At 39.8% G+C, this 20,062-nt stretch overlaps 3 protein-coding genes across 6 annotated transcripts in view; 1 reads left to right on the forward strand and 2 right to left on the reverse strand.

Annotated features, from left to right (window-relative positions):
- Nucleotides 1-163: 163 nt before the first annotated feature.
- On the reverse strand, nt 164-8,523 carry LOC137101897 (RNA polymerase II elongation factor ELL-like). Its single transcript, XM_067480871.1, has 12 exons — nt 8,234-8,523; nt 5,948-5,992; nt 5,707-5,828; nt 4,836-4,996; nt 3,556-3,854; nt 3,236-3,360; nt 2,389-2,875; nt 2,197-2,284; nt 2,042-2,108; nt 1,673-1,844; nt 1,291-1,335; nt 164-1,179 (listed from the first exon to the last, which is right to left on the reverse strand). Exons 1-12 carry the CDS (start codon nt 8,366-8,368, stop codon nt 1,060-1,062), a joined length of 1,866 nt encoding a protein of 621 aa, XP_067336972.1. The 5' UTR covers nt 8,369-8,523; the 3' UTR covers nt 164-1,059.
- A 118-nt stretch (nt 8,524-8,641) lies between these two features.
- LOC137101901 (ankyrin repeat domain-containing protein 34B) lies at nt 8,642-15,376 on the forward strand. 2 transcript variants are annotated; one of them, XM_067480877.1, is made up of 5 exons: nt 8,642-10,845; nt 11,337-11,552; nt 11,934-12,116; nt 12,449-12,665; nt 13,766-15,376. In XM_067480877.1, the coding sequence occupies exons 2-5, from the start codon at nt 11,340-11,342 to the stop codon at nt 14,593-14,595; spliced, it is 1,443 nt and encodes a 480-aa protein (XP_067336978.1). In that variant the 5' UTR covers nt 8,642-10,845; nt 11,337-11,339; the 3' UTR covers nt 14,596-15,376. The 2 variants fall into 2 exon arrangements, with proteins under 2 accessions (XP_067336978.1, XP_067336979.1); XM_067480878.1 differs by lacking the exon at nt 8,642-10,845 and having other exon boundaries at nt 10,995-11,552.
- A 106-nt stretch (nt 15,377-15,482) lies between these two features.
- zgc:110158 (uncharacterized protein LOC553590 homolog) overlaps nt 15,483-20,062 on the reverse strand; it is a 35,270-nt gene continuing 30,690 nt past the window's right edge. For all 3 annotated transcript variants that reach the window (XM_067480881.1, XM_067480880.1, XM_067480879.1), the window contains 2 exons: nt 19,888-19,989; nt 15,483-18,664 (listed from right to left, as the gene is read on the reverse strand). In XM_067480881.1, coding sequence (XP_067336982.1) covers nt 18,635-18,664; nt 19,888-19,989 — 132 coding nt within the window. In that variant the 3' untranslated portion in view covers nt 15,483-18,634. The remainder of the gene's footprint in view (nt 18,665-19,887; nt 19,990-20,062) is intronic.

The following is a 20,062-nucleotide window of genomic DNA, read 5'->3' on the forward strand; positions in this document are numbered from 1 at the left end:
ATTAAGCTTATGTTTTCAGACATTTGGGTATTTATCATTTGTCCACTGTGTAAGATTTTTGGTTGATCCCGCTAAAAACAAAATAGAATTTGGATGTGCACATACAAAATGACAAAGGAATTTTTTGAAACTCATGCATTGTGTGAAATTCTCAGCATGCTGCAAAGTTTTCATTGTTTAATCCTTCACCATTCTCAGCCTACATATACAATAATGTCATAAATTTCATTTCTCTAAATTAAAACAGTTTTTAATGATCATACCTGTACTGCAGATCACACTGAAAATTCCCTGAATACAACCTTATGTTCACTCAACATGTTCATGTTCATTATGTTCATTCAACAAAATACTCTTCAGTGTTTTGTGAATAATCACATGAAGGATAAGACCAGTGGAACACCATGAATACAGTCCGTTATTAGAAACCATTTCAGGCACTGGCAATACTTTTAAGAGTCTCAATTAACCAAAACCAAAGAATATTCAAAGAAATGTCTTCTCAGGATGGCAAATCATTCCAGCTGCCATCTTTTTTTCCTAACACGGAGACCCCCCTTCTGTTCACCGTACGAGCATTCGGGGTATGTACAGTATACAGTTATCTCATGCTCCAGCTTATATTGTGAACACTGACATGGCTAACAGAACACATAAGCCAAAACCCAAACTGATGTTTACACTTAACTCACAAAAAGAAGAAGAAAAATCTGTAATGGTGATGGAATCTACATGTGTTTTAAGAGTTAGCACCTTCTATCCACATGTAACCCATCTTAAAGAATAAGATCTCAGTTTCCACTTTAAGTTTCCACAGCTTTTGTCAAAAGCTATTGTTGCACCATGTGTCCTTGGCATGTCACTGTAGTGGCAGCTTACTTCTCATTCGGTAAGAAAATATCTCTTATCACAGCACACCACTGCTGCTGCTCCAAACCTCGCTCACACTACATTTAGCCGTGACTATTCGAGCCAGCTTAATGGCTTTTAGCTGGGCAGTGTGAAGCGTCCCTGCCTCATGCTGTTTACTGTACTCTCCCCGCTCACTCAATTTCAGAGTCAGGAATGGTCCACACTAAGTTGCTGTTGGTCATACTCTGATATGAGCTTCTTGATGTGGGCCAGTTTTTTGTGTAGATATTCACAGCGAATCTTGTCCTGGTTGTAGTTGGGATTAGACTAGAAGGGAAAAGAAAGTTACTCGGTGATGTAATAAGAAAAAAGAGGGGAATGAATGTTACATATTGCAATCCAGGGCTAAATACTGGAAAGTTTAAAGACAGTTGTTACCTTTTTAATATTACGATACTCTTGAAGAATTTGATTGTGAACCGTCTACAAGAGAATTACAAAAATGAGAATTAATGCACATATGACAGATCAATATTTGTATTTTCGGCTACTTGATGACTATATGAGTATCATGAGCCACAATTTAATTTCAAAACAAATGATGAATGCTGTGATCTGTTTTCCTCTATGAAAATAAAACCAAACAGGCAACCCAAAGTGAACTATGGGAGTCTCATGTGCCGGTACACCATCCAGTCAATATGCTCAAAAAAGTGAAAAATATAGCTAAATGTGTTGCACATTTTAGAACTGTTTGGTAGAAATATGACACATCTTTGTATGTAGCTACATTTTATGCAAAAAGAATACAGTGTAATACCTTGTATTTATGTGATTTGTGGTGAAGCTGTTTAAGCTGTGTGTCCAGCTCCATGAACTGCTGGGTCACACTGTCAATACGAGCGTGTAATTCCCGGTACTCCTTGTACTCCTTGTTAAAGTCTTGTTTGTAGCACTGTCTCTGATCACTACTGCAAATCACTGTGTACTTCCTGTCCAAACAAAGAGACACTTTTGGTCACATGACCAAATAACACACTAGTCACATAATTCTTTAGTAAAAGAGCTGGTTTAACCTGAAATTATATGTGCAATAATTTAGTCTTTTGCAAATTTTTTATCCAACTCTAAATAACGTTTATGACAAATTTTGTAAAGACATTTGGAAATGTGTCAAAGGTGTACTTACAATAGATAATCTGCGGTGTCATTGTTTGTTTGCATCATATTAGCGTCAAACAAAATATCCCTTGGCTCTATAAGAAAGAAGCAAACATTAAATAAAAACAAACATACTGAGAGGCTGAGACTTAAGGCCAAAAATTAACAACTAACAGCGCTCACCTGAGCAATCAAGCAAGTCTTTTTTGTTTGGATTCTCTGAATTGTGATCTTTTCTTCTTTCTTTCCTGTCTCTCCATGTATTCTTCTCCTGTACAAACAAAAAAAATGTCAGATGAATGCGGACACATATGATAGTGACATTTAAAAAAAAAAAGCTACAAACCATTAAAACACCAGGCCCGCCATGCTCACCTGATCTCTGTGTTTGTGTTTGCTCTTCTTTCTTTTCGCTGTGTGATTATTCTGATCTGATGTTATCAGAGGCAATGGAGGTTGATCAAAAGTGCCTCGAGGGCGGTCTTTTGGGCTTTTAGGTTCCTTCTGAGCAGCATGAGTTGGCTGTAGTCTCTTGGCTGCGTCTTCTTCCTGCTGACAAACTGCTGATAACGAGTAAAGCAGCTTTCGAGGGTCAAGTGAGATATTTTGCCTGTCATCTGCTGTTGTCTCTGTGACATCTTTATGAGCCAGTTGCTCAGATGGCCTGAATCTTGATGTGTCACTGACTGTTTTGTTTGGCAAGCGGGATACCCTGGGCTTTTTACTGGACAGAGGGTCAGTGTATTCCTCTTGGAGGGAATGTTTTGGGCAGTGTGCTGGGGAGGAGTTGGGGGTATCTCGCAATGGGCTGACCTGGGCCTCTGGGACAGCGTGGAGGTTCTGTTGTGGCTGAAATAATCTCCTGTACATAAATGAGAAGGCAACAGTACATTTAACCCTGAATGAAAATTCAATTTTTAAGATTCAGTGCCAGTAGAACAGCAGCAGCACCAGCATAGCCCTAATGTGGGTGCATTAGTCACTAAAACAGCCATTTCTTATTCCTTTTTATCCACATTATTTGCCTAATCTCCATATTTCTTGGCATTTTGTAGAAAAGCCAAAAAGTTACATTTCTTTAGACCACATTTGAATTGAGTGTATTTTTTTCCTTCGCAGCAAATGGTGCATTTTCATTATACACTCTATAAAGTGTGCCACCGTCTTCTGTTCAAGTAATTTTTTTTAACATGCTTAATGACATACTGTTAATTTCCGTTACCTGACAAGGATGCGTTTAAGAAGCTGCTGGTCTCCTGGGGTGTAGCCTGGCCAGTCCTTCTGCAGCTCCTTATACAGACTGTCCTTCAGAACAAATGTGTTGTCTCTGCTGTTGAGTTGGCCAACCTGTATACAAATAGACGAAAAGTGGGTGAAAGCCTTATTTTCAAGGGTCAGAAATGAGATCTTCCTCAATGTTTGATGGGTGCACAATGATTCAGATTTGGCAGTTATCTAAATGGCAAAAGTGTTAACTTGAGTGAAGCTTTTGTTGCTTTTTTTATTACTCCAAACTATTTCATCTTGTGTACTGAAACTTACCTCCGTGAGTACAGAGTCCAGCATATCTTTGTCTCCAGCTGATAGTTCATCTTTCTGCAGCCTCAGGATCAACTCAGGTTTCTTGTATGGCCTTAGAGCTAGCAGGTGTGTTACTCTCTCTTTGAGGGGTCTCTCCTTCACATCTCCAACACACTCTCTGGTTGATACACAGGCACTCTTCTTTACCTTGGACATGCCAACTCCTTTCCTAATGTTGCTGAGGAGTGATTGTGACGAGTGTTTTGGCTTGGTCAGACTGGCTAACGCTGGTGCTGGTGCTCGCACTGTTACTTTCTTGCCTGCAAGGACGCCGGAAATGACACATCAAAAGAAGCCATTGTCAAATACAGCAAAAATATCTTAAAAAGAAATCTGGGGAAAGTCCACAGGGAGCTGCCTCAGGTGTACATGATCTTGTTTTTTTTTCCCTTCTTTTTTAGGTTGTTCCAATTGTATAAGGGACATTGAATTGCTAGCCTTAAAGCTGGTAGTACATTATTCTGGGAAATTCCTAGGTACAAATGTTTATAAATGTGGCAGCATCAGACACCAGAGAATCATATTTGTCCTGTGGCAGAATTGGGCATGAAAGAGAAAGCAAGTAATTTCATTTTTTTAGAAACCCACATTTGGGTTACAAAGATGCACACACACCTCAGCGAGCAAAAGCTGCTATCTAATTTAGGAAATAACCACATGACTGCACAAATTTGTAGTGAGTAAGGAAGTTTTTTTTCTTTCGTTATACGCTTCCTCTGAACTGCCAACATCATCAACCTAGTGCATAGCACAGTGCTCGTTTGTGCATGTGTGTTCACTAAAACAAGACGAGGGTGGATAACATATCTGCTTAGAAGGAAGTGGTGTGGTGGTTAGAAACATAAAAAAAGCATAATAGAAAATAAGCCACTATTCACTATGTTTTTTTTTGTTAGTATGTATCTGTGTTTATGTATCTTATGTATCTGTGTGTTTGCACTGTCTCTGAATATTCTAAAAATATATCTTTCCAAATCACTACTCTGTGCACATAACAATAAATACAATACTGTATGTGACTGTGTGTTTGTTGTGTGTTCTGCAGAAGAAAACAATGCTAGGTGTTACTATGTAACTTGTTGCCACACAAATTGCTATGGCAACAAATGCAATATGGCTGACTGTGGATTTAACCAGCACAGTACAGATTTGTCCACAGGCAAATATTATTCCTTATCTGGAGTTATCTATTGTATAACCAAGCAGACTATGCACATGTCAGTGCTTTCTGAATTTCCTACCCTGGTAGCGCCCCCCGTGTTTGATGACAATGGTCCCTCGGCTGCGCGTCTCCTCTTCAGCTTGGGCCATGCTCTGACGAGCCTTGTCGTAAGAGTCATCTGTGGCGTTGACTGTCATTTTCTGTTGAATCACCCCAAGACATGACAGCTCCTCTGCAGCACTGAGAGGAAAAGAAGGAAGGAGGACAGTGAGTACAGACAGCGTTCGGACAAAGCTTTCAGAACTCTTTCTAAACGTTATCGATTTCAAATAAACGTCACTATATATTCAGTATGTAGTTGCTTGACTGACGGTTCTGTTATGGTAGTGTTGAGGTAGATACAGTTTATGCTTATATCGGCTGGACCACATTCACAGCAGTGTGTAGTTTGGCATGTTTTTTGTCACGTCACTGCAATTCCTGCAATCATGTTTTTGTCAGGTCTCAACAACCGTTTTGATAAATATTTTCTCAACGTTTTACAAATACTGGCATTTAAAATTCTCTATATTTACATTGTGGTAGACATCAGGAATGTTGTTTTTTCTCTGGCATTCGAAAAAAGACTGAGGTTAGCAGAAGGGTAATTACCACACAACAGTATGGAATTTGACATAAGTTAAAATGCTGAAAACACTTTCATACAAAGTACAAAGTAAACATATAATCATGTGGAAAAACTTACGTATGAATAGTGGCCTATGTAACATAAAATAACACATTTCCCCTATTTAATTACTTAATGCCAAACAAGAATTTGCAACCTTCCTTCCTCAAATTCTTGAGTACAATGGCCCCAAAAGGCTGTACATCCATGCATACAAACAAAACAAAACAAACAAACATTACAGTTTGTAGTGTGCTTTGAATTTATTTTTGTTGTGTTTTACCCTTTGCTGAGTTGTTGGACACAGTCAAAACTTCCATGAGGATTGTCACCGGCGACGTTGGTGACGCCAAAGGTGAATATCCTCACTTCAGCTCTATTCTCTGAGGAAGGGATGGTGATTCTCTATAAGAGGCGGAGAAAGAAACAGTAGATAGAGATGGAGATTTAGAGAAAATCTTTAAAGCATACAAAATGTAAATAATGTTTTACTTCAAGAGAAAAGCAAGTCTTCTTCTTCTTACCCCTTGTTTTCCACTAAAACAGATGGTTGGATGGGACGACAAGCCCTAGAAAAAAGAAATATATTAAATTTGCATGTTTCTTGAACACACACACACAGAGACACACAGAAATCTCGTAGATCAGCACAGACATACATAAAATGCGCAACACAGAGGAAGTTTTGCGGTGTACTGTTTGTGCCGGTACTTTCATTTCTTTTATTGTGGATTTATAGCTGCTATTACTAAGTCATGGTCTTTTTTTCCCCTATAAGCTGTTTTTCTTCATGTTTAAGCACAGTGGCTGTTAATCTCTTGTTTTCAAACCATCACAACCCCCCCAGCTAAAGTATCCATTATATTGTTATCCATCGCTGTATAATTCTACATTACATTGCGCATAGAGCAAGTGAACACTTCAACAATATTTTCTTCATATATTACACGGTGATAGTGGAATTGTTGATGTTTGTGTTTGGTCTCCTTATTTTGTGCAGTTTGCTTTTGTGCTAGTACCTATGATGCTGTCTCTTTCCGCATCTCTACTCACTTGCTCACCAGCTGTGATGAACTCTTAAATGCAGCATGGGGTGATTCATGCTGCTGTTACAGGGCTTGTCCTGTGCAGTTGGTGGCTGGTTGTTATGACAAACAGGGATGTATTAATTCATCAATGCCTGATTTGAGGTAATCGGCTATAACAAGGATCTGACACCCATGCTGTCACCTTCCAGTCATTTATGTTTAAATGTTAATACGTCATTGCACACAGGCCCTGGAACTGTTGACAATCCTCATACAGTGAATGAATGCATCCAATAACAGAAATTGTGAACTTTGAGAGGGGACCTCAAGGGCTGTTGCTTGGGCCTGGAAACTGCAAAGGTATCTGCATCCCACTGCCTGAGGTTAACGTGTTTTCACATTCTGGCAAAGAAGAATGGAATAAGATATGGAATGAGATGGGATAAGATAAGTGATTTTTGCCTTTTTGTTGTAAGTTTGGCATGTTACAGGGGATCTATGCTAAATCAGTGCAGTGCTCTTTTAAAATTAAACTAATCGACTGTGGCTTGCTCATGCCATGACTGACCCAATCCCCTTAAAAACATATGTATTGGTCCATATTCACATTGGTTTCCTCCATTTATTTTCCCTTGTCACATAAGAATACGATGAAACAGTCATCTCTCACAGGGGTGAGTTATCCTGTAAGAAACTACAGAAGTGATGAGCCAAAGTAACACGTTTGCAGAATGGATGGAAAGTATGCGATGAATAGAATCTAATTGACCTTTTCGTGGAGAGGATTTGTGAGTCCACCTGTTGATGAGAGCAGAGAGTGAGGTGGCTGCCAGTACAGAGTTTGGCCCGGCTACATGTGGAGGTGTTTTTTTTCTCTGTGGTCAGGCCAAGTGGGTTATGAATAGCCACACTTAAAGCTAAATAAAGAAACTAGATATGTTCACAGCAATGGTATTGTGTGTGTCTGTCTGTGTGTGTGTGTGTGTGTGTTGTATGTTCGTCAGCTTTTTGTCAGGTGTTTTCCCCTCCTTCCTGTCTATCTCATCACAACCATATTATACCAAAACCAGAGAAATGAGAGGAGCAGTGAGGTTTCACCTTTTACCAGAAAAGCTGAGGCTGTGCATTTCATCTCTGAGGAGTTTCCTACATGCATTACTTGGAATTATTGAATTGAGGAAGTGTAATGACAGCTCTCTGCTCTGACTTCCTGCAAGCCTGTGATTCATTTATGATTAACTGGGTCAAATGTTAGTTTTTGAGCAAGTTCAGGGCTTTACATTTATCTCCATCCAGCTTTAGCGTGGACAAAAAGTGGCTGCAACTCTGTATCTATTTACCAAAAATGACATGTAGTGCAACTCTCAAATGCAATCCAATAATACCCTCCTACTACTACCCCTACCCCCCCCAAGCAGCCTTTCTTCCTTTTTCTTTCTTCTCTCTCAGCTCCGAGTACGATTAGTATTCACTATACTTGCCAGCAGCTTAAAACCACTTGGCCAACAGCTTGTTACGAGCATCATCACACAGGGAAGCTTTTCCGCATTGTATTATGCAACACATATTTTCATTTCATAGCTAAAAGGAGGCTTGAATGAGACAACAACCGGGGAAGAGACTGGTAAACTTCGGTTAAAACGCAAATCTTAACCCACCCCCCCTTCCTAACTTAGCCTGTTCTCATCACTTGGTTGTAAAATAAGGTCACCTTGACGAAGTGGTGCAACAATTTTGAATGTTAATACACACAGTGGGTATAAACCAGTAACAAGGACCTACCTTGCTGTTTTGAAAGGTGCCAATGGCTCTTGCCGCGCTGTCAGTGAGTTTGACGTGAAAAACTGAGACGTTGCCTCCGCGGCTCAGTTTACCGCTGGACAGTCCGTAGCACTGGCTCTCCCTTAGCGCCGACATCCCGCCGCCAACCCCTCTCTGCCGCGTTTATTTGGGACCGAACCAATGCCACATAAATAAACAGTCATCAGCGAAATGATCCGAAGAAAGAGCTCCACGGATCCGTCTGTCTGTGTGTGTGTGTGTATGTATGTGAGGCTGTTGCTGCTGCTCCTTCGCCGCGCGCTAATCTGGAGTAGATCGCATTACGTCATGACGGCTGAACTCAGCGCACATTTTATTGGCCCGCAGACATAAATAAACCATTACGTAGGGCTTACGTAACCAGTTTTAGTTTTTGCCCCCCCCCCCCTTTCACTATGCGAAGTCTCTTTCTTTCATGTGCAGGGAATTTCTTTAGCGTGGGTGTCAAGTGAGGTGAAGTGGTCATTAATATGTTTTACTGTTTTGTAGGTTTCATGACTGAGATTTTGCTTTTGAAGTAATGAAACTTATTGATGGAGGTTTATCCGGACGTCCTGTTTTAAAAAATACATGTCGAAGTTTCTCTGCGCAAGATACTGATCCCCCCACAAGCCCATCCCTAGCTGTGCAGCCCCGGTCCCAAGCCCGGTAAAAATTGGGGAGGGTGGCGTCAGGAAGATCAATAACTGTGCCAAATCTACATGCGGAAAAATGATCCCTGAACTAACAGGATCAGCCGAAAGGACAAAATAAAATGTTATCAGTACAAATAATCCATGATTTTGAATAATCAATCGATGAGGAAGTTAAACGATCCCAACTTGTTCTACACCATGACAACGACCCCCAAGACAAACAGGGTCTGTAATCTAGATAACATATGTAAAGGACTATCTCCATATACTAGAAGACACGAGACCAAAGACAAATGTCTCTAAGATACTTGGAACAACCAACAGACTGTGTACCAGAGAAGTTACGGTGCCCATGCAACTTTATTAATTCCATAGAGGTGACTTGTCTGGAGCATTTTGTTAAGGGTCCAAAATGGCCAAAATGTACAGCAGACAAATACAAAAGACACAAATCATGTAGTAAAACAGAAGAGACCTATAGAGTGAAAAAATTAACGATATCCACAAAGCGTTTAGTCAAATTGCAGAGGAATCAATTATTTTAGTTGTAGGTAAAGGTTTACAAGCAGGGACATCTCAGCGCCATGTAAGGCAACAGGGAAGATTCACTGCCACATAAAAAAAAATGATTTGTCTTGACATTTTCAATGAAGGTAACTAAGAAATAATAAGCTATGCTGTGGAAGGAATGTGTTTGTGTTACACACTGACTTAGATCATCTAGAGAAAAATAAAACAAGCACATTGTCTGTGTTATGTCCATGTGTCAAATCTGTTACATTAGATATAAACAGACAATTATGACAAATTACAAATTAAACATAATGGGTGTTTTTCCAAAACTGAGCTATGCCAAACTATTATTCTGCCTAATGGCTGTCATTAAATTGCTTCTGAAAGTTTGGTTAATTTGAAGTGGGGTTTGAGACGCCTCCTTTGGCCCGTAACAATGTTCAGTTTGCTTCAGTGCTGATTATTTAACTCTATACTGCTTTTGCCTCTCATTTTGACTTTTTGGGCATTGTTTTTATCATTTTTGGCTGTGTAAAATCTGTGTATCCGCCAAACTTTTCTAGAAAGGCTGGGTTGGATGTTTTTCTCATTTAATGTCGCTATCTGTCAAACTGTCCAAACTGTTATAAAACCTCTTAGAACTTAGGGGTTTGCATGCTAAAAGTTTAGGAAAATTTGGATTTATATGCACGCTTGCTTGCTGCATGTGCTTGCTGCTGATTCTCCAACTACTCCAACTAAATGGTTTTTGACATAATTGCACGTCTAGTTTTGAAGGTTTTCTGAAGTGTTTGTCTGATCTCAGACAGACGCAGGCTCAGAGCCAGACTGTCATTTGCCTCCCACCCGCTCTGTCATTTTGAAACCATTCAAGTCAAATTTATTTATATAACATTGGCTCACTGTTATGCAGAGAACAAATGGCAAAAAGATAGAGAAATAATAAGAGACAAGTGTGTCCCAAAATTTCAGATACAAAGGAACTGCTTTGAGTTTGTGTCCATTTGAATTTCGACGTTTGTCTCTGTATCTCTGCTTGTATTTGAACAGACGGTGGTCACAAGGCAGATGAGGATGGTTCAAAGCTGACTTATATCAAAGGCGTCTGGCTCTTTGTAGTACAGTGGCTGCAACAGGTGACATTTTGAGCTGAAAACCATTTATAACTTTGAATACTCGCTGTGGGCTGATCCTCCCCCCAACTCAGCAGGTATGGAGATGACAGGTCAGGACAGAGGGAGACAGAAAGAGGGGAGTAGATGAAAGTTAGTGTCCTCACAGGCCAGCATCATGAGCACAGTAATTCCTAACCCAGTGTTACAGTTGGATTATAAAAATGCTCTTTTTTGCAACTCATCTGAACACACTCAAGATGTCTGCCAACTTGTTTGAAGAGGAATAGGAAAACAAGCACTGTAAAGGCAGGTGAGTGTAATGTTTACTGTGTGTTTTCTGGATTTGTATTTATCTACAAACTGCTATGTGGACACTATGTGCCATGTACCTGTCAAATGTAGTATTTGGAATAATAACAAGAGCATTTAAAAATCAGCCTTTCATTTAAATTAAAGTGAAGCTACATAGTATTCATGGAATTCTGTGTCCAGATTTGTCTGGTTTTCCAGTGCTATAGATTTTATTCAAAAGTTTGAATGGCAGATTAGACAGAAAGGGATCACCTGGTTTTTAATCATAATATAATATCAAATGTCTGTTAGCACAGCTGCTCTGCTCTTGAAAAAAAATACAAGTGAATAATTATTAATTTATCATTTAGAAAAAAAATTTAAACAGGTAACAGATAAACAATGTTCATGAGACACAATAATGGTGATGCTGATGAACTTTGTAACTAAATGAACTTTGTAATTATATTTGTAATTAAAAATATAGTTTGACTCCCCTTTACCCTTCAGACCATGGTGGACCCTCTGTCAGACTGCAGCCCCCTCATCACTGCTGCAGCCTCGGGGAAGCTCCGTCTGGTCCGCCTACTGGTCGAAGGCGGCGCTCAGGTTAATGGGCGCAACCCCAGAGGGGAGACAGCTCTCGTGGCTGCCTGTAAGGCCCTGAGAGGGGAGCCAGATGGAAGTGATACTGTGAAACTCCTTACGTATTTACTGCAGAACAAGGTCAGACTGCAGTGACAAATATAGATAGTCGCTTAGACTCAGAATCTATTAACATGCTGCAATGTTCTGCACACACGTTTGTATGCAAGTTCTACAGTTTAGTGATTTATTGTAGGTGTTTGGAATGCATAACAAATACGTATCCACAGTAATACAGGGATACTTTTAATGCATAACAAACAGGTTCCTGGTGAACCACCTACTAAACTGTACCTGAACATTTCCACAGTATAATAGAAAACAGTACACTTGGAGGCTAAACAATTATTGATTATATGGAGGACTGCGCATCATCTCATCATGGGCCACTAAAGATAGGAACTTCTTGAGTTGCTAACTTCTGAAAATGTAAAACGTTTTTTTCTTCTTTGTACCAATCAGGCAGACCCAAATGCACAGGACCGCGCTGGTCGTACTGCTCTCATGTATGCCTGCATGGAGCGAGCAGGAGCTCAGGTAGCATCCATCCTCCTGTCTGCAGGAGCTAATCCTAGCATGGAAGACTACTCTGGAGCCTCATCTTTGGTATATGCCATCAATGCGCAGCACCAGCCCACACTCAAGGTCAGTCAGCAGGGGAAAAGAATGATCAATGTCAGGATCAAAAACCTTCACAGCACGAAAAGATGTGCGACAATGGAATAAAAGACTGGGTCAAAACAACCAGACTAAATTATCTCCGTAACTTTTGAAATTGATGATACACATTACAGCATTAACTTTTCTTTTCTTTTATAGCATTAAGTTTTTCAGAGTTTTCTGCAAACACAAAACAAAAAAAAATACCTTTTTTCAAGTCATCATTATTAAAACAGTCAGGTTGATATTAAGTATCACATAAAAAAAAGTAGTGCACACCAATCCAGTAGGTAACTCACCCGCATTATGTATTTTAGGTATTGATGGATGCCTGCCGAGCACGGGGTCTTGACATCATCATAATTGCCACAGAGATGGGTGTGAGTGGAGGCCCGGTGACCAGACGTTACCTGAATGTCCCTCCATCACCTGACACGTCGCCAGTGTCGTGCATGTCCCCGTCTGACATCGTCCTTAAGACGGGTTCACCAAACTCACCTGAGGGGGGAAACATCTTTAACTTCAGAGGAACAAGTCAGTAAAAATAATTGTTTTTAATGACTCATCAAATACTATTGAATTGCAATTGTGACATTTACCGAAATGGTTAATTTTAAATTTTAACATACCCCCACCAAGCTGTTGACCAGCTTTTGATTACATGTATACAACAGCATTGCCATAATATCAATTGTTATGAAGCTCATAAAGTTTCAATTTTTGTTACAAGTATTAGAAATGATATATGTTTATTACTGAGGTTATAGTTAATGTTGGTGTTGCATAGGACTGCATTGTAGTCAATGGTGTCTCTATTTTATTGTCCTCAGCATTTTCATTCCTGGTGAATTTAATATCATCAGCACCATCCACAGGCTCAATATGCAGACACTGTGCTCCTACTGGATAGTGCAGAGCACAGTTTCACAAAGGCAAGTCTAGACAGATAAGAACAGATGTCTGCTGGTTGAAATCATTAGCTGAGTGCTCATTCATGAGGACAGAAGATGAAAATGTGCTGTCAAGCGTGAGGTGAATCTAACCTCTGGCTGTGCATTTCAAAAAAGAAGGTACATTTCATGCTCAAAAAAATGGCACTTAAACTGTAAGACAGATTGAATGTAGGATGGATGTGAGGATGAAGTAATGTACTGAGTTGAATATCATGAATATGATGCCATGGATTTGTCACTTAGCAAATGTTAGCATGTTGCCACACAAAGATGACAACCAACATTGTAATTTGTACTATGTCATCATGTCAGTATTGTTTCTGTGAGCACTAAAATTACCCCTTTGCACTAAACACAAGCATTTCAGTTCATTCTTAAGGACCCCCCTATTTTATTCGTTATTTCAATTTAGTGTGCGAACAGCGTGAACACATTTACGGTGTTTAAACCGTTTAAAAACATTTTATGAAGAGGATGTAGTATGGAGTTGGGGAACAGCTTTAATCACATTTAGCCAAAGACAAACACATAAGATTTGTGGTCAGTTTATTTAAACATCCCCTGGAAGAAAATGGGCAATAAAAGCCCATGCAGTCAGTAATAAAAGGCAACTGTTTCGCAACCACTTCCACGTGAAAGTTACCCCCCCGCCCCCATCTGTGTGTTCTTTACTTTCATCAGGTAAAAGAGGAAGTGGCAGCAGCAGCAGCAGCAGCAGACATCCCTCCTGTGAGCTAAGTCCGCTGAGCCAATGTAGCACTCCACCTCCCAGACAGAGGATGTTATCTGAACCATGGTTGGCCATTCACAACCTGGCCTGTCTGAACAGAGCTTATGAGGAGGGCATGAGGGAGAGGAGCCATCAAGATGATAGAAACATAGAGGATTTAGAAACAGAGAGAGCACGGAGGGAAATTGAGCACATAGAGGATGAGGCGTCACATTTTCATCAGTCCAGGACGGAAGACAGGCGGGAGAATCACAACAGCCTTTCAAGTGTTTCTCAGTCAATCCTTTCTCTCACACAAGAGTGTTCATCTCATGCAACTTCAAGCAGGCTGGTCTATAGGTGTGTAACTCCTGGAGCCCCAACATCAGACAAAACAACCCAAAAGAGCTCCATTGATAAGCTTCCTCCCTGCCCATCTCCACAATCCCAGCCACGCGGGAACACCCTCCCCTCTGTCAGGGTGGTCCCGCCTCTGCTTCACCTTCCTCCATTAGTCAACCAATCTGATTCTCACCTCGAAGTACCAACCCAGGTTTCCACCTCCAAAAGCAGGAGTATGGTGTTTCTGCCTCATCCACCCAACTCCCCTCCACCACCCTCCTCCTTCTCCAGAGCCTCATCAGTAAGACCAGCACTGCTCCCTCGGCTGTCCCTCGCCTCCTCTGTCACCTCCCTGGTTGCTCCTCCTGCTGCTTGCTGGGGTGAAAGGAGCAGGAGGTCACTGCGTCGTCACTCAGCTCAACTTGAACAGATCAGAGGAGGAGGTGAAGAGTGGACATGAACCATTTAGACCCGTGACACTGATTTTTTGTTTTGCTGGAATCACATTTAAAGGTTTGGAAGAGATTTCATTCAAGCAGTTGCCGGATTACGGATATTTACTACTTTGAAAAACTACGTTATACATTCAAAGTATAAGATCTTGAAACTGTCTGTGAAAATGCAAAATAATATTACTTCAGTAACAGTTGCATATTTTGGTACAACAAAATATATAAAATCAAATGAAAATGTTTAAATTGAGAGAACCATTTTTACCATGTGTGTAACTAAAGTATGATTTACACAGACATATTCGGACTTTCTGATAGCAAAGAGTTACCTTTGCAGACAACATAATCATGATTATAGCAGAAACAATTAGGTAAGAAAATAACGCATAAATGCCCCAGATAATGAAAAATGATGAATTGGTTGCTCAAATAAATGCAAAAGACCTCTGCAGGGTTCAGCTGCTTTAAAAGCTGCCTGAAAGCTACATTGTTTTCCCATAACATGATAGAGGTATGAATGAATGGTGCGAAAAGTATTTTAAACACAGGTAGGAGGTATGTTTCACTGTTTGAGCCATTGGTTCCCAGCCTTTTCAATTTATATGTTCAAGTTGAACCATTCATATTCAATGTAGGCCTCTTCACCTGATGAGTTGTAAGTTTTATTAGTTTTTAGTCCCAAGATGTACAGGGTATGACAAGAAAGGAAAACTTTCAAAAGGGGTTTTCCAAAATCTATACACAGCATATTGGATCCATGTCCAAAATTTTTCTGTAAAAATTACTGCAGAACCCATTTCACTTAACCTCGTCACAAACCAAAGCCACAGAAAAACATGTAAGGCAACATTTGTAGAGAAACCATAACAAAATAAATCCAGAGAAAGAATGTATGTTCATGGCAAAAGGAGTGAAGTTATTTTATTTGTTTTTAATATGTATCTACAACAAGGGAGACAGGCAAAAACGACTGACAACTTGATGGAAATTAACAAAACCCCCCAAAAAAACATTATCAATGCAGTTTTCCCACCTTTTTCCAATAAGCAACAATTTTTGTCTAAAGAAACTTTACAATATAAAGAAAACATACGAAGAAGGAACCTCTTATTTTACTACACAAGACATTTAGGATCTGAAACTACCCTAACATGAGATACAAAGCAACTCTCCAAGGACTGACTGCCTCATATTCAATACTGCTTTGTCATCAAGAGGAAAAATGAGGACCTGAACAGAAAAATCTTTACTCCCACCCCCCCAAAATTGCTCTTAACCCTCCCTACCCCAGAATGTTACAGTATTATACATCAGCACAATAGAAATACAGAAATGATCAATGTTGTGACAGTTTTACTTACAGGACATAGAAGTTCGACCGCATTTTGTACAACAGTATTTCAAACTACAGGGGAGGAAACACTTGTTCCTGCACTCTCTACCTCTTTATAGCAACAAATCTGTGAGTTTTTTCTTCTTTACTTTCCTGAACACATCTCCCACCCCATTTTAAATAGATTTTTAAAAAATCCTTCATAGTAAAATCTGTACTCTGGTCCCTGGTGTGTTGGATTGAGAGCCGGTGTCTGGTGTGCCCTGCTTTCGCTTTCAGTTGTGTTAAGAGGGTAAGTGGGTAAAGAAATGCAGTGTGTCAGAAGCAGACACAGAAAGGACAAGTTTTATTATGAAAATAATATGTGTAATTGGCCTCTTTTTCTGTTCTTGCCAATTCCCTGTGAAAAATACAAAAAAAAAAAAAAAAAAAAATATGCCCATGTGTGGCTTTTTTTCCACTTCAAACCAACACTTTCCAAGAACAGAGCCAGAGGAGAGAAGCATTTTGTACAACTATGTTTAAATTAAAGAGTTTTCAAGGAAATGTTTGCGACAGTGAGCTAGCTAAAGGCTGCAAAAATCACATGTCACAAATCATTTTCTTAGACCCCTTGAAGCTACAGCTCTGGTGCACCGTAAAGCCCACATTTTGTCTGTGATGAGGTGAAATAGCATAATAGTCTATAGCAGCTCCAGTTTCTGTTTCTCATCATTCATAGTATTTCTGAGTTCAGACACACCATCTTAGAACAAATACACACAGTTGGCCAAATCAGCATGTTTCTGATCAACTGTCAATTTGTGATTTGAAATATCAAAACATGTCAATGATATCAAAATGCATTTTACAGTATTTACAAAAAACCTTTAAATCAAAGGATGGAGTTGTACAAATAAAAAAATAAATCAGAGAGGGATGGTGTGTGACTGAGTGTGTTGATGCTTGCCCAGTGGGAAAGTGAGAATAGGGAAAAGGACGGAGGTCTTTTTCTTCAAGATGAGCAAAGGGAAGGAGGCCACTTGTTAACAGCCAACAGAGCAAAGCCTTGCTGCTTCCTGAACTGCTTTTCATCTACGCAAAAACACCAAGGATCACAACAGCAGAGGACCAGAAGTCTTTTCACCAGAAAAAAACGTAAAGAAGGAGCACCGCATGCATGGCACAAAATTTCTGCAAGCCAACCGATTTCCAAAAAGCACAAACATATATCACAGTGTGTTGAGGACTTGTCATAAACTAAACAAAAAACAAAACCCCAAACAATCCAAGTGTTGACTACAAGTCAGTAGAATGACGATAAATGCAGTTTAAGTACACGTTGGGACTGAGAAGTGATCTAAGTGGGCAGCATTTGTGGAAGCAGCATGAGTTAGGTCAAAATGATCAACACTACAGCACATTTAGGGCTCTGATAGAGGGACTTGATGATGTCAGACAGAGATAAGGAAATGTTGCTGAGGGAATCTGCACATACCAGAGCTGCTACTAGTCCTGAAGTAAAAAAAAAACAAAAAACAAAAAAACAAAGGATAACACTTTTATAAAAGTAACAATGATTCATAAGACAAATTAAAAGTACATAAATAAATAGAGCTGTGCATTTCACTGCATGGAAGCTACTTAAGCAGAAGCCACTTCTTTTTCCTCGTGGGTTTCTGAGCAGAAGGTAAAAATTTAGATCTTTTAAAAGAAAGTTGCTAGCCTTTGAGGAAGATAAAAAAAGGGGCCAATCAGTACCATGGTGGATAAAAATCATACCTGCAGGGGGCAGTGTGCTAACTGTCTTACACAGCAAATATTTTCTGTGGTGTGTGCACATAATGCTGTCTTCATCATAACAATGTGCCTTTAGAAACAACAGAAATTAGAACCTAATCTTAATATGATCATACCAATATTATTAATAACAATAATACAATAATAAAAATAGAAATGATACAATACATACACAAAAATAAATGGGAAAAAAATGTTCACTGATCTTCACAACACCTCTGTTAAAAATGTACACAGAGAATACAATGTTGGGACAAAGTGGGTCATTTCAGTTGAACCTCAACTGAATCCATCGGGAACAGCAACAACAACAACAACAATAACAACAACAACAACATCATCCAGAAAAAAAAAAGCAAACGAACAAACAAAAATAAAAACAGACAATTGAAAACAAAAATTTCCAAAGTCATGGTTGAGAAGCTTCCAGGCAGCTGCTAAGAGACCAAACAGTGTTTTCCTGGGAGGGCTGTGTTAACCAGTCTCCTCTCTCCCTCTCTCTCAGTTAGTCCTCCTTTCCTTGCTCATTGTCTAGACCCTGACAGGAAGCCAGGGAGGCCAGGGCCAGAGTCAGAGAGAAGGTTCTTCCTGTTGCTCTGTGACTGCTTCCTATTCAGACCGGCGGCCATTTTGCATGATCCAGGAGGGCCCGTCTTAATTTGAGTCCCAGCATGCTCAAGGGCTGTCCCGGAAGGCTGCGTGGCCGTAGAGTTCCCGAGTGAAAAGAGGGAGGGGTTGGGGGAAGGGGGGAGGGGCATAGCGGATCCCATGAGAGGTGGAGGGGGAAAAGGGCAGGCAGAGGATGTGTGTGAGGCGAGGAGGTGGTCCAATCCAAGGTGAATTCAGGATTAAATTGAAGAAAAAAAATGTGTAGGAAAAAATAAGGGAAAAAAAACAAAAAACAAAAATACAAATAAAAGGGAAAGAAAATAAAATCACACACTCATCGCCATGTTGGGTGAATACTGAAAAGAGAGAGAGAGGGAAGGGGGAGGAGGGCACAGATGAGTGGAAATGCAACTGACAACAATAAAACACCAGAGGGCGCTCAAAACCAGCCTTGCAAAGCTAGAAGAAACCCAGAGTTTAGGTTTTCAGCCAGAGTCTAAAACACTTGGCTCAAATTATCCATACAGCACTAATCCAGTGATTTGTCTGGTGTTAAGGGCTAGGTATCGAACCTCTGTATTTTTATTGGTAGAGATTGAAATACAAATTTAAATTCTTAACCTATTTTACATATTAGCTCGTAATTTTGCAACTTTTCACTTCAGAAAAAAAGGCAAAAATATTGTCCCTGTTGTGCATTTACCAGACTAAACTGATACGCTCACATTAGTTCAGTTCATTTAAAGTAACAATTTATTCTTGTCGATCAACTATGGCCACTAATACAGAGGATTTAGAATGAATTACCAAGTGATTAGTAAGTGGTTACAATGCAAGCAGAGTATCTGATAACATCCCTGTTTTCATTACTATTTTTGACAATTACTGCTTTCAACTACTACTATTTTCTGTTCAGCATTTCAAATTTATAGTGCCGTGTCCCACTGCACTTAAAATCTGCTTGGTTTCTTATGAAAGAGATTGGACCCAAAGACCAGGCCGAGTTAAGTGGATGTGAGTTTATGTCTAACTGGGTCTGGAACGTTCCTAATGTGTTGCCATGGGCCTCCTGTGTCATGTTTCAGAAGGCATAATACCTGGGAAAACCTGCAGTTCTGAATATGTATTAGTTATCTGATGCAATGCATGATGGAAAGTGTGATGTGCAAGAAACAGCAGGTATGTTTCTTCTCTTTTTGACTGTGGTGCATCATGCTACTGCAATGTTAGTGACCTCTCTTCACTTGGGCCTGTTCAGGCTGCATTTTGCATCTGGTTTTAATCATAGGTCTATATTGACAGAGCGTGCTTGTCTTTGGATAATGTCCATTTTTTTCATATGCCTGGTTGAGTTTGTGTAGGTTTTGCCAACAGTCAGTGATAAAAAATTACAGACTAACCAATGTAGCTACAAACATGCAAACAAAAAAAAAAGGGACGTGGAACAAATTTGACCACAAAATGACCAATATTGAAAAATCAGGTGAACTCTCTGCTTGCATTTTTCCACTTTCTTTATGTCAGGATGTCAAGGATAACAGTTAAGGGTTGTGAGATGCCATTTGCTTGTTCTACTTACACTTTCGCTTTGGAATTGGTGCAAGAAGTTGCCACCCATTTCGCCATCATCTCTCGGCGTTCCAGGAGGGTTGTTCATGCCCCCCATGTTATTTGGAGAGCTCTACATGAATAAAATAGAAATATGCTTATAAACAGTATCACACAGGTGTTAAAAGTAAAGAATTTATAGAAAT

The sequence above is a fragment of the Channa argus genome, chromosome 16 (assembly GCF_033026475.1).
Source record: "Channa argus isolate prfri chromosome 16, Channa argus male v1.0, whole genome shotgun sequence".
Taxonomy (NCBI): domain Eukaryota; kingdom Metazoa; phylum Chordata; class Actinopteri; order Anabantiformes; family Channidae; genus Channa; species Channa argus.

Excerpts from the sequence above, each read along its gene's own strand:
- LOC137101897 (XM_067480871.1), bottom strand. The coding sequence starts at position 8,368 with ATGTCGGCGCTAAGGGAGAGCCAGTGCTACGGACTGTCCAGCGGTAAA. Across the intron at positions 2,109-2,196 it reads AGACTTGCTTGATTGCTCAG|AGCCAAGGGATATTTTGTTT; the intron begins GTGAGCGCTGTT and ends TCTTTCTTATAG. Across the intron at positions 1,180-1,290 it reads AGTATCGTAATATTAAAAAG|TCTAATCCCAACTACAACCA; the intron begins GTAACAACTGTC and ends TTTCCCTTCTAG.
- LOC137101901 (XM_067480877.1), top strand. The coding sequence starts at position 11,340 with ATGGTGGACCCTCTGTCAGACTGCAGCCCCCTCATCACTGCTGCAGCC. Across the intron at positions 11,553-11,933 it reads CGTATTTACTGCAGAACAAG|GCAGACCCAAATGCACAGGA; the intron begins GTCAGACTGCAG and ends TGTACCAATCAG. Across the intron at positions 12,117-12,448 it reads AGCACCAGCCCACACTCAAG|GTATTGATGGATGCCTGCCG; the intron begins GTCAGTCAGCAG and ends TATGTATTTTAG.